Here is a 15,706-nt window from a genome sequence, read left to right on the forward strand (position 1 = left end):
GCATTGATGCTATGGACTGGCCCGCCCGTTCCCCAGACCTGAATCCAATTGAGCACATTTGGGACATCATGTCTCGCTCCATCCACCAACGCCACGTTGCACCAGACTGTCCAGGAGTTGGCGGATGCTTTAGTCCAGGTCTGGGAGGAGATCCCTCAAGAGACCATCCGCCACCTCATCAGGATCATGCCCAGGCATGGTAGGGAGCTCATACAGTGGGTGGCAGGGTAGCCTAGTGGTTAGAGCGTTGGACTAGTAACCGGAAGGTTGCAAGTTCAAACCCCTGAGCTGACAAGGTACAAATCTGTCGTTCTGCCCCTGAACAGGCAGTTAACCTACTGTTCCTAGGCCATCATTGAAAATAAGAATTGTTCTTAACTGACTTGCCTGGTTAAATAAAGGTTAAAAAAATACAGGCATGTGGAGGCCACACACACTACTGAGACTAATTTTGACTTGTTTTAAGGACATTACATCCAAGTTGGATCAGCCTGTAGTGTGGTTTTCCACTTTAATTTTGAGTGTGACTCCAAATCCAGACCTCCATGGGTTGATAAATTTGATTTCCATTGATAATTTTTGTGTGATTTTGTTGTCAGCACATTCAACTATATAAAGAAAAAAGTATTTAATAAGAATATTTAATTCATTCAGATCTAGGATGTGTTATTTTAATGTTCCCTTTATTTTTTTGAGCAGTGTATATATACTGTATATGTATATGTTTTGTATGCAAGGTGTATGTGAGTTTTCTGCGGAGGAGTAGTGCCCCATTGCAGGATCGTGCTCAATGATCATCACTCCATCACTCTTTCTCCACCTCGGCCTCTTACATTGGTGGCAGCAGTGGGATGGCCTTTGAAGGAGTTTACCCATTGGCATGGGCTTGGTTCAAATGGGAGGAAAGTTTGAGAGTTAGGGGTAATTCTGTAACATGGTGTATGTGAGAATACTACTGCCTATGCCCAGGATAGTGCTCTCAAATTTGCACCACAGGATCCATAGATGCCCCTTACATTTCACTCTCTCTCCACACTAACCTGCTACATACATTATACCATATACATTGGTCAGTATAGGGGTATCTTCCAGTACTGAGCGATGGAGACCACCCCACCTAATTCATCTACAATGTAGCGGAAACACTGGAAATGGTAGGTCACTAAAATAATAAAAAACATTTGTATACAAGTTCAAAAAGTACATAAGCCGTCTGATATCCAAAACTGCCCAAACATATGTAACTTCATATTGTTTATTTTTTTAAATACTGCAGTCCTTACCAAATCAATGTTAATGGTAACCATTTTAAGACAACATTGAATTATTTAATGTTTCCTTGAGCATATGAAAGGAATATCAAGTTAATGTCTTAAAGCCTTAAGAGGCCTCTAATACTTCACTGTTTAACACAGATCACGTCCGTCATGTGGTGTCAGCCAACTATAGTGCATTTCTACAGACAACCGCAGCAGTTCAATTCAACATTCCTACATGCATTATTATCCACATCATTCCTTTATACTGAAGGCAAAAGCATGCTGAAATTCAATATACAGCCTTTTCTTTGTAGATTAAAAAAATCATTCATAACACGGCATGTCAGTTAATGGGTCAATTAAGCAATAAGGCACGAGGGGGTGTGGTATTTGGCCAATATACCACGTCTGAGGGCTGTTCTTATGCACGACACAACACGCAGTGCCTGGATACAGCCCTTAGCCGTGGTATATTGGCCATATACCACAAACCCCCAAGGTTCCTTATTGCTATTATGAACTGGTTACCAATGTAATTAGAGCAGTAAAAATAATGTTTTGTCATACCTGTGGTATACGGTCTGATATACCACTGATGTCAGCCAATCAGCATTCAGCGCTCGAACCACCCAGTTTATAATGAGAGATAAATATTTTCACTAAGATTACAGCCTCTTCAATTGTATATGACAGAGGTGGGATATTATCAAATAAAGCAGCAGCCTCAACCAAGTTTTGGCACTGAATAGCTAAATAAAATCAAATTTTATCTACTCATCCATTTCCCTGCAAATGGTGTATTTGGCAATAAAAAACTGGGGTGCCTTTTCAGTTGTACACAACATATTTTGGTATACAAAAGTGAAAAGTTCTTAATGCTAAAACAACTCTGCACTATGAAATAACCTTATGTTCCTTGAAAGTTCATTTGTATACAATCATTGTGCAAATGATTGATTTTAACATGTTTCTAATCCATTTCTTAAGATATTAAATATTTCTTACAAAGGGAGTGTAAAATCCAGTTAATAAGATACAATAATAAGGCATTCTCCTTAGAAGTTGTAATAAAGGTTACATTTATGACCGCCTGGAAAATGTGTCCAACCCGTTCTCCAGATACTGTAGACTTACTCAACCAATATTGAAAATCAACCTAGATCAATTATTCAGTCTATGTTCTGCCACCAAAGCAGCATGATGATTACCAGAAAACATAATGACCTACTATCCTTATTCTGCCAATTGTTATGAATTAATTTACAAACTGGCAAATTAATACTGGGAACACTTGGAGGCCATTTTGCAGTTATAACATGGTATAATGGAAGCCATCCAATGAAGCTACTTGTGTGAGTTATGAAATGGGAATGTGCAGTAGTAAACTCTGATTTCACATGTACTTTAAATACTTGTAGGCATGTTGTTCCAATGTACCGAGTCAATATGGTTGTACATCGTTTAATAAATCAGTCACATGCAATAAAGCCAGGCAGAGTATCTCCAGTACAGAAGGTGAAACCACATAGCTCCTCTCAGCAATTTCACAGTCCAACAGGGTCACAACGACAGAGGAGCTCCACAGTTAGGATCCTTCCTGGATCTTTGACTGTGATTGGTCATTCCGTGGCTGCTCCTCTTGTGCCTCTTTCTGATTGGCGGGGTTGTTGCAGTTGCTGTTCTTGCTGTTGTCAGCATTGCCGTGACTGCCAGCGCTGCCCAATCGTGATGAAGCCACCACGGCCTTTACTGCAGCCTGTCAACGAACACACAAAACACAGTATATCATTCATTGACACAGTTTAGGATTCATGTGTAGGCCCATTCTGACTATGCTGATGAATCTAGGTATTATAGCAATCATGTAAACTCAGCCAAAAAATAAACATCCCTTTTTCAGGACCCTGTCTTTCAAAGATAATTAGTAAAAATGCAAATAACTTCACAGATCTTCATTGTAAAGGGTTTAAACACTGCACCTGTGGAACGGTCATTAAGACAAACAGGTTACTGACTGTAGGCATTAACGTCACAGTTATGAAAACTTAGGACACTAATGAGACCACGTGTAACAACACCTGCACAGGATCGGTACATCCGAACATCCCACCTGCGGGTGACAGGTGTGGATGGCAACAACAACTGCCCGAGTTACACCAGGAACGCACAATCCCTCCAACAGTGCTCAGACTGTCCACAATAGGCTGAGAGAGGCTGGGCTGAGGGCTTGTAAATTTAGGCCTGTAAGGCAGGTCCTCACCAGACATCACCGGCAACAATGTTGCCTATGGGCACAAACCCACCGTCGCTGGACCAGACAGGACTGGCAAAAAGTTCTCTTTACTGACGAGTTGCGGTTTTGTCTAACCAGGGGTGATGGTCAGATTCGTGTTGATCGTCGAAGGAGTGAGCGTTACACTGAGGCCTGTACTCTGGAGCAGGATCGATTTGGAGGTGTAGGGCCCGTCATGGTCTGGGGTGGTGTGTCACAGCATCATCGGACTGAGCTTGTTGCCATTGCAGGCAATCTCAACGCTGTGCATTACAGGGAAGACATCCTCCTCCCTTATGTGATACCCTTCCTGCAGGCTCATCCTGACATGACCCTCCAGCATGACAATGCCACCAGCCATACTGCTCGTTCTGTGCGTGATTTCCTGCAAGACAGGAATGTCAATGTTCTGCCAAGGCCAGCGAAGAGCCCGGATCTCAATCCCATTGAGCACGTCTGGGACCTTTTGGATCGGAGGGTGAGGGCTAGGGCCATTCCCCCCAGAAATGTCCGGGAACTTGCAGATGCCTTGGTGGAAGAGTGGGGTAACATCTCACAGCAAGAACGGGCAAATCTGGTGCAGTCCATGAGGAGGAGATGCACTGCATTACTTAATGCAGCTGGTGGCCACACCAGATACTGACTGTTACTTTTGATTATTTTGACCCCCCTCCCCCCCTTGGTTCAGGGACGCATTATTCCATTCATGTTAGTCACATGTCTGTGGAACTTGTTCAGTTTATGTCTCAGTTGTTGAATCTTGTTATGTTCATACAAATATTTACACATGTTAAGTTTGCTGAAAATAAACGCAGTTGACAGTGAGAGGACGTTTCTTTTTTTGCTGAGGTTATGTTTGTCTATGCTTGCATTCAAAATACATTCAAAAGGATCTTGACACAACTACACAATCATGACTTTAAAATGTCCTGACATCAATAAATTAGACAAGGTACTACTTGCCCTCAATCACCGTACAAAATCTTATTGAGAAACGTTGTTTTGCATCTACCTTGAGTTTTCGGCGTGCATTGAACTCCTGCAGTTTCTTCTGAGCAGTGTCCATATGGGCTGAGTTAACTGCCTTCCCAGTCACCCAGGGGTGCTCCAGCGCTTGCAAGGTCGTCAGCCGTTTATTTGGATCCTGGACAATTAGCTTTCTCACCTACAGGACAGCAGTACATAAGTAACTGGCTCACTGAGACTGAATTTATTATTTTCTTGGTTTCTGTCCACATAACAAGTCAGCCCAGTTCATAATGTGGAGATAAGTCAGAATGTACAGTAAGAGATGGATAATGGATGTCTTGTTTGCCCTGCATTTCTAGTTACCCTCCTTTTTTACATTATTTGATAATCAGACACACCAATATTTATTTTATTTAACTAGGCAAGTCAGTTAAGAACAAATTCTTATTTACTATGACGGCCTAGGAATAGGTTAACTGCCTTGTTCAGGAGCAAAAGACATATTTTGACCTTGTCAGCTCTGGGATTCGATCTCGCAACCTTTTGGTTACTAGTCCAACGCTCTAACCACTAGGCTACCTGCCGCCCCCAACATGGACACACTCACACTGACATTTCACCTGGGAAACATTTCACCTGACCCAATGGCACAATCACAGATGATCCATTATATTGACCGCTCTAACAATGAAAAGAAACATCTTCAAAAATGGAAGGCAGTCAGGAGGAGGCAAGATCAGGTGGGACCATTCTAGCCAATGGCATAACTCTGATAGAAAGTGTTTTTTTCCCCAAAGTTGCCGGGATGTCACATGTCCTATTTATATCAGTAAACTCGTAAAAACCTAAGCATTACGAAACTTCTATTCGATCAAATAAATCACTGCATCTCAGTGCTTGAGGCGTCACTACAGACACCCTGGTTCGAATCCAGGCTGTATCACAACCAGCCGTGATTGGGAGTCCCATAGGGTGGCGCACAATTGGCCCAGGGTCGTCCGGGTTAGGGTTTGGCCGGGCTAGGCAGTCATTGTAAATAAGACTTTGACTTGCCAAGTTAAATAAAGGTAACATTTTTTTAAACAAATTTAAATTCAACACTCATTAACCTCCATACAAAACTCATCTCTTGGTGAGCAAAAAAAGAGGAAAAGCACCACTTGCTGGAGAAGACAGATTGTGGGTCCAGTTATGCCTCTCGCTTGCCACTTCCTGTCTTCTACAATGCAGCCAGCAGGTCTCCCACAGAACTAGGTTTTCATTCTCCACCAATTACTGATTTATCAATTACGCCTAAGTACAAGGGGAACATTTTTGCCAGCGTGACTGTGGTAACCTCAGGACCCCAGGGGTGTCTTAACTAAGAACCAAACAGAAACAAACGGAAGCAAGCGGAACAAAACGGGATGGGACCAACCTGAATTTGTCCAATAGAAACTCTAGTTTTCATTGAATAACATTTTGCAACAGACAAAAAGTTTTGCGACAGAATTGGCATCATGAATTACACCCCTGGTAAAAGTCAATAAAACTCACCAGGTCCTTGGCGTTGAAGGACACATTGTCCCACCAGGGGGAGACAAACTCATATTCACAGTTGAGGATCCTCTTGAACATGTACTGGTCCCCTCTTTCATCGAAGAACGGTTCAAAGCCACATAGCCTTTCAGGGAGGATGAAATACGAGGCATACATCAACCACAGACAGCTCCTGTCTATTGATTCAATAGCTGGCTACAGTCTGACAGCCGCAGGGGCCTAAGCTACAACTCTATTAGAGGTGCAATCCTCCTTGCACTAAAGGCTTTCTAGTCACACACTCTTATTCTCCCAGATTGATGTGCCTTTAAAATATGTTATTTTTACAGTTTAATTTTCATTAACTAGTAGTGAGTCTGTATACCAGCGATTCTTCTGAATGCTGTTGCTAGCAGTTACACTACCGTTTCCTTGCTTTATAATGGGGAACTCACAACCACATACTGAATCAAATGTATACCAATCAGTATGTGAAAGAAACAAAATCACTCAGAAGCTATACAACAGGAATTCACCAACACCCTTGGTTCAGAAACCAAAATGGCCGAAAAATACAACTAAAAAGGGTCTGCAATTCCTCAGAGAAAGAACACAAAAATTCTTGATGTATTCTTTTTTGCTGCTAACAAATAAACAAAACTGTTGAGTGTAAAAATAACCGATGTCTTTTAATGATGTGATTCAGGGTTCACGTAGACTTTTGAGGGGCTAGTATCCCTTACAAGATATATGTGATAACTCCCACCGACCACACGTCAACCTCAGGTCCATAAGCACTTCCTCGCAGAATCTCTGGGGCTGGAGGGAGGGGAGGAAGGATAGATAGGGGGGGATGAGAGCATGATGGAGGGAGGGAGGGGCAGCACAAGGGGGAAGACAGTGGTGAAAACAGAGTAGGGAATTCTTACTCAGTAATTATTTATCCAAGGAAAAATGTACTATGTGGATAAACATTAAACAATATACACCCTGTCCTCATTGTAAACTTCTCTGCTCAAATCTTGGCAAGTTAAGCATGCAACCAAAACAAGAAACATCTGCTTGGTCTGAAATGGCAATCTCTAATCCTGTAGCTAGCAAATATTATGTTCCAAGTGAATGAAAAAGCATCACAGTAATGGGTTACAACTTACCACAGTATCCTGGTGTACCACAAACAGTCTTCATTGTGACCTGATCATCAATGACCTTCGACAGACCAAAATCAGCTGCAAAATGAAAGAGACAGAGCTATATTAAAAATGATGCCTCTTTCTGGAAGTCCTAATATCTGTTATTTAGAATAAAATAGTAGAATAGAATACCAGTAGAATAGAAAATAGTAATAGATCATTCCAATAGAACATAATCGTTGGCATAGATTTCCTAACTATGTCTGATCAAGTCAGTTCTGTCTCTGATAGCACAACAGAGTCAATGGATGTTCTTTGGGATAATCGTAGTGAATCCCACAGGGTATTGAGTAACCCCACCAACCTATTTTGAGGGGAGCATCTGGTGCTGCGGTAGCGTATAGGAGGTTCTCAGGTTTCAGGTCTCGGTGCACCACGCCATTCTCATGCAGGTACTGGATAAAGACAAAGACACAAGGCAACACCATAGCACCCAGGTGGCTGTATGACTCCTACACACATCTTGTGCTATTGATTTGTCTGCTGGTGTGTATGGAGCTGGACTGTTTGAGGATTTTGCGATTCAGCACCGCCGAATGAATTGGTGCCCGCTTCCACAATTCATTTTCTACAGAGAGAACCATAATATTCCTGCTTTATAGTGCACTGTTGAAAATGGTCTATGGATAAACAAAATGCAAAGTTGAATTATCTTATCATTGCCTATTCTGAGCTGTGTATTACACTGTGTGTGTGTGTGTGTGTGTGTGTGTGTGTGTGTCAGTCACCAGATGCCAACCCAAATGAACACTGCTGGAGCGACACCTGAGTAAGCGTTTTCCACCACCAACAATTTGTTTTGGTGGAAGAATAAAGTCGCATCGCTCCAATAGAGTTCCAGAGACTTGCAGAATCTATGCCAAGGGGCATTGAAGCTCTTCTGGCAGCTAACACCCTATTAACACACATTTATTTTGGCAGTTTCCTGTACACTGTGCTCTCACTGTGTTCTGGACATATGCATGATTTTTAATAATTTTTTTACCTTTATTTTACTAGGCAAGTCAGTTAAGAACAAATTCTTATTTTCAATGACAGCCTAGGAACTGTGGGTTAACTGCCTGTTCAAGGGCAGAACGACAGATTTTGTACCTTGTCAGCTCGGGGATTTGAACTTGCAACCTTTCGGTTACTAGTCCAATGCTCTAACCACTAGGCTACACTGCCGCCCCAAAGTGTGTTTTAAACTATTCTTGGGTTTAGCGAGTACTTTCACCAGTGTTAACACAGTAACTCATCAAACAAGGCAATGTGGGACATAGAAGTCTACACAGTTACAGAAAACAGCAGCACAAGGCAGCTACCTTGATACGCTGCCCATTGAAAAGACGAGGTGGGATTCAAGTGAGGGAAAGCAATATGTTCAAAGACTTTGTAGTGTCATGGATAAGGTATAGAGCATAGAGACCTACTCTACGGCTCACTGTCTTGATAATGACATCTGTTTGTAAAGCAACCTATTGTATAACTTATCTTCTGCACACTGTGGGTGGGTTAGTGGTTATGCAAATCCCTAGTTTCTTATGTAACATTAAGCTGTTAAAGAACCACATTCCACTGGAATGAAAATGCTAAGCATCAAGGTTAGTACTGAATGAGCTATCCTTATTATACAACAAAACAGTCATATTTTCTCATTGGGAATGGCTAGGTTGAATAGACCTCGTTCACAGTGAATGAAGGCATCATTTTCTCCCCACACTATGTATTGTGACAACCCCTCGGTGTAATGGCTCTGTGATGTCAGAGGGGAATTCTCCTCTCCTGCACAAAGCTCTATGGAGCTGACACAGATAAGGTGTCCTCTCTCATCTGACAAGTATAGTGTGGAATGGAGGGATGAAGAGAAGGCAGGAGGGAATACAGTAGCCCCCACCACACACACACATACCACCACAGATATCTCAGGACTCCCACGGCTGCCATAGCACCACTCAAAATAAGATTTTCTGGCCAATAGGCCAACGACACAGCTCGGTGTTCTCATTGACAGTGGATCTCTTCTGCCAGAGAAAGTCAAGTACATGAGAGGTGGGCGAGGCGATGTATTTGGCCAGTGAGGAAAATATTACCTCTCAATCTTAAATCTCAACATCAAGAACCTTACCTAGCCTAATACCGCCTTTTAAAGTAAACAACTTAACAAATCTAAAACGTGGTTCCAGATTCTCCGTGTTCAAAATAATAAACACATTGGGATACTAAGATAACACCAAATGAGAAGCCTATAATAAAGGACTCAAATCTGTCACTAACGGAGTGGGGATTTGAGTGTAGACGTGCCAGTGAGATTGGCCGGACATGAGGCTACCAAGATGCTCCACTGGGACGTTAGCTAGATATCCAGATGGCTTTGATCATGTAACAGACAGACTGCAGAACCTCTCCACCGTTTCCAAAGTGGCCGTGTACACTGTAAATACATCACTCCCAATCAACACGGAACAGAGACTTCCTCGACGATTGCTCAACAACACAAGGAAACTTTAAAAAGATCTGGAGGCTTCACAAATCCCGTTTTTTTCCTCCTCAGTCAGCTCGTTGGGAAACCAGCAGCTGTCTCAGACTGCCTTTTCAAACAAGCCCTGAACTGATTTCAATAGACGGCTGTGTTGCAAACTGCCGCACGGGGCGATGTGTGGAGAGTTGGTGACTGAACAAGGGAGTTCTTATAGTTCTTATAGAAATCCTTTGTTTACATGTTGCTTATGAGTGCATTTCACACTACTTTTGGATTATAATTGGATTTTAAGGCTCGTATGAATGTCCTGCTTAATAGAATGTTTGTGTCATCATCGCAAATCAACTGCATTATACTTTAAAAACACTTACAACTTCAACCAGTAAAATGGCTCTTTGGCTGGCCTATATCAATATAGCATTCTAGCTAACAACTGCTGCATCCAAAATAGTTCTTTTTCAAAGATCACAAGCAAATATAATCTTAGCAACTGTTCAAGCAAGAATCAAAACATCATTGTAAGCCTATGAGAACCCAAAACATGTATTCTGTTTAGAAGTAATAAAAACACATCTAGGCTATGTTGGAATGGGCGCAGTTGGCGATGGATTTCTTACTGCCGCGCGCATGTGTGCGTGACGTCATTGTGTCGTGTACTGGAAAATCGCACCTTTATTTAACTAGACAAGTTTGTAAATAAGAATTTGTTCTTAACTATAACAGCCTTCCGGGGAACGGTGGGTTAACTGCCTTGTTCAGTGGCAGAACGACAGATTTTTACCTTGTCAGCTCAGGGATTCGATCCAGTAACCTGGAAAGGGGTCTATGTGTTAAAGAAAAATCACTGTTTAACTATTTAATCTCCTTAGCAACAGCAATCAAACAGAGGATCATGGAATACACTAACATGGGAATGCCTGTTCAACAGGACTCCTAACATGAGGAAGAAGACATATGCCTTGGTGCATGTTGATGAGATGTCAAAGATAGCTATGGTTATGTGATGACTCAATGAAATCCAGCATACTTGATCCATTTACACTGTTGGTCCAACAATGCTGGTTCAAATGATAGTAAATGTAGGATTTGATTATGGAAAAAGTTTTCTATTGGTGCCATTTTGTTCTGTAAAATGGAGAGATAAGGGGACAGGCTGAGTGAATGTGTGATGGTGCCTCCCAGCTATGCAGGTCAAAAGCATTACAGTATGTCAAGAGTTTGCTAGGCATTTATTAGCCTACTTTCTGACAGGTGTCAGAGGAAGGAAGTCAACTTACTGCAACAGCTTCTAATACTTGAATGACAGCATCAGCAGCATCCCGCTCAGTGTAAAAGCCCTTCTCCACAACCCTGAGAGAAAAATATGTTGTGATTGTTGCAACAGAGGAATGGTACAGAGTGTGTGTGGGTGCGTGTGACCATTAAGGCAGTTAACTAACCTTTCAAATAGCTCTCCTCCAGTCACAAGCTCCAAGACCAGACTGATCTCTGAAGGGGTCTCAAAGATCTCTTTTAGTTTGATCTGAAAGAAATAAAACAAAATACATAAATTCAGCATCAATAAAAAACATAATAACAATCGTTAATTCTATGCAAGGACAGCACAAACGTGTGTAGAACCCTTACAATGTTTGGGTGAGAGAGTCGAAGTAGAACACCTATCTCTGTCCTAACTATCTTCTTATCCACCTGCAGAAACAAAACAGAACTGGGTTAAGGAAGAAACATGTACCTGTTGTACTCTGGGTAAAAATATTACACTAAGAATATGATGAACATCCAGTAAGAACTCACTGTTTTCTTCAGTGTTTTCACTGCGTACGGCTTCAGTGTTCCCTTCTGTCGACATCTGCACACCACCGACGTCGCTCCCCTAAATGCAGAGGGAATACACAGTTAAGCTACAAGAACAACTGTCAAGTGGGTAGGGAGTAGCAACACATTGTGCACAACGCCCAAGATACTAACTCCTGGGAAATGGTGAATAGGCTTTGATGTAGTTCTTCTGTACTTCCATTATGGCTGGGTAGCCTACAGTGGCTACAATCTTAGAAAAAAAAGAGTTCCAAAAGGGTTCTTTGGCTGTCCCCATAGGAGAACCATTTTTGGTTCAAGGTAAAACCCTTTTGGGTTCCATGTAGAACTCTCTGTGGAAAGGGTTCCACGTGGAACTGAAAAGGGTTGTACCTGGAACCAAAAATAGTTTTTCCAAGGGTTCTCCTATGGACAGCCGAAAAACCCGTTTAGGTTGTTTGAATTGTACTTCCATTATGGCTGGTTAGTACAATTGTCCAAAATAAACTAGGCAAATTCCAACACAATCCCATAAACCTATGCAGTACAACAGTAGTAGGCAGACATGGAGATTAGGCCTATATTCCTTCAGGTTTAAATTTTGGCATGTGTTCAGTTGAAATGGGTCAGCAGTTCGTTCACCTGAGCCACTAGCTCTGGGAAATGAAAATCCCTGGGCCTCTCAGAGTAGGAGTGCTGATCTAGGATCTTTTTGGCCTTTTAGATCATAATGAATATGATTATATGGACAGGGGGGACCTGATCCTAGATAAGCACTCCTACCCTAAGACAAAACTAACTAAGATCTACTTTAAATGTCTATAAACATAGTAGTAGAAGTAGTTGTAGAATACACACTGTCCTGCAGTATGGATGTATATAAAAAGGTAGGCTAAATTCCAATGTGCAAATACATCTAATTTGGCTGCACAGCTTACAATTAGCAGGGAGAGGGAAGAGGCAGAAAGTGAGAGAGTGAGAGATAGGCAGCTTTTGTTTTCAGAGGAAAGCATCTGGGCTCTCAGGTGTCCAGACCCCAATATTCACCATTACTACAGAACACTCTCTCCCCCTCTCTCACACCTCCACTCTACCTCTCCCTCTCCCACACATTCACTCTCTCTCCTTCTCCTGCCTCTCTCCCACACATTCTCTCTCTATTTCAATATACAGTGCATTCGGAAAGTATTCAGACCTCTGCCCTTTTCCCACATTTTGTTACTTTACAGCCTGATTCTAAAATAGATTAAAGAAAATCTACACACCATAATGACAAAGCGAAAACAGGGTTTTGGAAATGTTTTAAAAAGTGTTAAAAATAAAAAACTGTAATACCTTATTTACATAAGAATTCAGATCCTTTGCTATGAGAATGGAAATTGAGCTCAGATACATCCTGTTTCCATTGATCATCCTTGAGATGTTTCTACAACCTGATTGGAGTCCACCTGTGGTAAATTCAATTGATTAGACATGATTTGGAAAGGCACACACCTGTCTATATAAAGGTACCACAGTGCATGTCAGAGCAAAAACTAAGCCATGAGGTCGAAGGAATTGTCCGTAGAGCTCAGAGACAGGATTGTGTAGATGAACAGATCCGGGAAAGGGTACAAAAACATTTCTTCAGCATTGAAGGTCCCCAAGAACACAGTGGCCTCCATTATTCTTAAATGGAAGAAGCCTTCATCATTCTTGAATGGTTGTCCTTCCTTCCTGAAGGACAACCATCTCTGCAGCACTCCACCAATCAGGCCTTTATGGTAGTGTGGCCAGACGGAAGTCACTCCTCAGTAAAAGGCACATGGCAGCCCGCATGGAGTTTGCCAAAAGGCACCTAAAGGACTCTCAGACCATGAGAAACAAGATTCTCTGGTCAGATGAAACCAAGATTGAACTGTTTGGCTTGAATACCAAGCGTCACATCTGGAGGAAACCTGCGACCATCCCTACAGTGAAGCATGGTGGTGGCAGAATCATGCTGTGGGGATGTTTTTTAGTGGCAGGGACTGGGAGACGAGTCAGGATCGAGGAAAAGATGAACGGAGCAAAGTACAGAGAGACCCTTTATGAAAACCTGCTCCAGTGTTCAGAACCTCAGACTGGGGCGAAGGTTCAACTTCCAACAGGACAACGACCCTAAGCACACAGCCAAGACAACGCAGGAGTGTCTTCAGGACAAGTCTCTGAATGTCCTTGAGTGGCCCAGCCAGAGCTTGGACTAGAACCCGATCGAACATCTCTGGAGAGACCTGAAAATAGCTGTGCAGCGACGCTCCCGATCCAACCTGACAGAGCATGAGAGGATCTGCAGAGAAGAATGGAAAAAAACTCCCCAAATACAGTTGTGCCAAGCTTGTAGCGTCATACACAAGAATACTTTAGGCTGTTATTGCTGCCAAAGGTGCTTCAACAAAGTACTGAGTGTAGGATCTGAATACTTATGTAAATGTGATATTTCATTATTTTTTATAAATTTGCTACATTTTCGAAAAAACAGCTTTTGCTTTGTCATTATGGGGCATTGTTCCACACCTTCTTTCTCTCTCGGCCAGTGGGGAATACCATCACGGCTGGTCCATGTGAACAGACATAAGGCAGGCTGACAGCCAGATCACAGCTTCAATCCAAGCAAAACATCCAAGAGTCTGAGAAGAAAAGCTAGACTTGGACTGTACTCTATCATTGTGCAATGGAGCTCAGGGGCATAAGCTAGGCCTATCTGAGCAAATGACGCAAATCAAATAAACAATAATTGCAAAATATCATCAAATTGTTATCAGGCTGACTAGATGACCTCATCCTAGCGTACCATCCTCCCTCCTAGGATCCCTCCCTGTAACGTCTACAGTGCCTCATTTTGTTAAATCATTAAATGTTAATGTCGTACAGAACAGAGGGATCTATATTCATGTGTTTGCCCTGCTTGTATGAGACCACTTTACTGCACAACGTTGAAAAGACCCTTCATTGGCAAAGGAGTAAGAGTTTGAAATACACAATGAAGTGAAGAGGTAATAGCTATCAACAGTTAGTGCAGTCTAGGCCTGTGTACACACTCCTTCCAAAAAAAAGAACATTGAAAGCTGATTTGACCTGAACAAAGGGACGTCTTGTATCCTCCATTTTCCTTATGTTATCGTCCGACAAAATATGTCTAAATGTCTGAGTCAGTTCTTGAATAAATAACCCATTTATTCCATTCATTTACTCATTCATTTTCATCAATGCATGCCTTAATCCACTTTATAAATTCACCTCCTAATTCAACTTCTTCCTGTATTGTTTCGGTCATCCTTATTTCATGATTTATTTAACATTGTGTTGAACCTTAGCAGAGAAAAGCATTATTTCATCCTGAAGTCATTGTACAGACAGCAGATGAGTGAAGATGCTGGTTCGTTTAGCTTGGAAAGATGACACCCTGAGAATGAAGCTTTTTGTTGCTGTCAGTTCTAGTGCTGAGCTGTACAGAGACTAGCAACAGAGATCTACACATCCAGTAAACTGAACAGAGATCTACATATCCACTAAACTGGACAGAGATCTACATATCCACTAAACTGGACAGAGATCTACATATCCACTAAACTGGACAGAGATCCTCATATCCACTAAACTGGACAGAGATCTACATATCCACTAAACTGGACAGAGATCTACATATCCACTAAACTGGACAGAGATCTACATATCCACTAAACTGGACAGAGATCCTCATATCCACTAAACTGAACAGAGATCTACATATCCACTAAACTGAACAGAGATCTACATATCCACTAAACTGGACAGAGATCTACATATCCACTAAACTGGACAGAGATCCTCATATCCACTAAACTGAACAGAGATCTACATATCCACTAAACTGGACAGAGATCTACATATCCACTAAACTGGACAGAGATCTACATATCCACTAAACTGGACAGAGATCTACATATCCACTAAACTGGACAGAGATCTACATATCCACTAAACTGGACAGAGATCTACATATCCACTAAACTGGACAGAGATCTACATATCCACTAAACTGAACAGAGATCTACATATCCACTAAACTGAACAGAGATCTACATATCCACTAAACTGGACAGAGATCTACATATCCACTAAACTGGACAGACATCTACATATCCACTAAACTGGACAGAGATCTACATATCCACTAAACTGAACAGAGATCTACATATCCACTAAACTGAACAGAGATCTACATATCCACTAAACTGGA

At 41.9% G+C, this 15,706-nt stretch overlaps 1 protein-coding gene across 2 annotated transcripts in view; it reads right to left on the minus strand.

Annotated features, from left to right (window-relative positions):
• Window positions 1-1,784: 1,784 nt before the first annotated feature.
• Window positions 1,785-15,706, minus strand: part of LOC112257434 (calcium/calmodulin-dependent protein kinase type IV) — a 30,406-nt gene continuing 16,484 nt past the window's right edge. The window contains exons 2-11 of one of the 2 annotated variants that reach the window (XM_024430985.2): window positions 11,467-11,545; window positions 11,299-11,361; window positions 11,112-11,194; window positions 10,950-11,022; window positions 7,516-7,606; window positions 7,173-7,247; window positions 6,789-6,837; window positions 6,037-6,163; window positions 4,544-4,696; window positions 1,785-3,015 (exon numbers count right to left, since the gene is read on the minus strand). In XM_024430985.2, the coding sequence (XP_024286753.1) occupies window positions 2,845-3,015; window positions 4,544-4,696; window positions 6,037-6,163; window positions 6,789-6,837; window positions 7,173-7,247; window positions 7,516-7,606; window positions 10,950-11,022; window positions 11,112-11,194; window positions 11,299-11,361; window positions 11,467-11,545 (964 nt within the window). In that variant the 3' untranslated portion in view covers window positions 1,785-2,844. Of the gene's footprint in view, window positions 3,016-4,543; window positions 4,697-6,036; window positions 6,164-6,761; window positions 6,838-7,172; window positions 7,248-7,515; window positions 7,607-10,949; window positions 11,023-11,111; window positions 11,195-11,298; window positions 11,362-11,466; window positions 11,546-15,706 lie in introns of both variants that reach the window. The other variant, XM_024430984.2, reaches the window with a different exon arrangement.

Source organism: Oncorhynchus tshawytscha, linkage group LG09 (assembly GCF_018296145.1).
Source record: "Oncorhynchus tshawytscha isolate Ot180627B linkage group LG09, Otsh_v2.0, whole genome shotgun sequence".
NCBI lineage: Eukaryota > Metazoa > Chordata > Actinopteri > Salmoniformes > Salmonidae > Oncorhynchus > Oncorhynchus tshawytscha.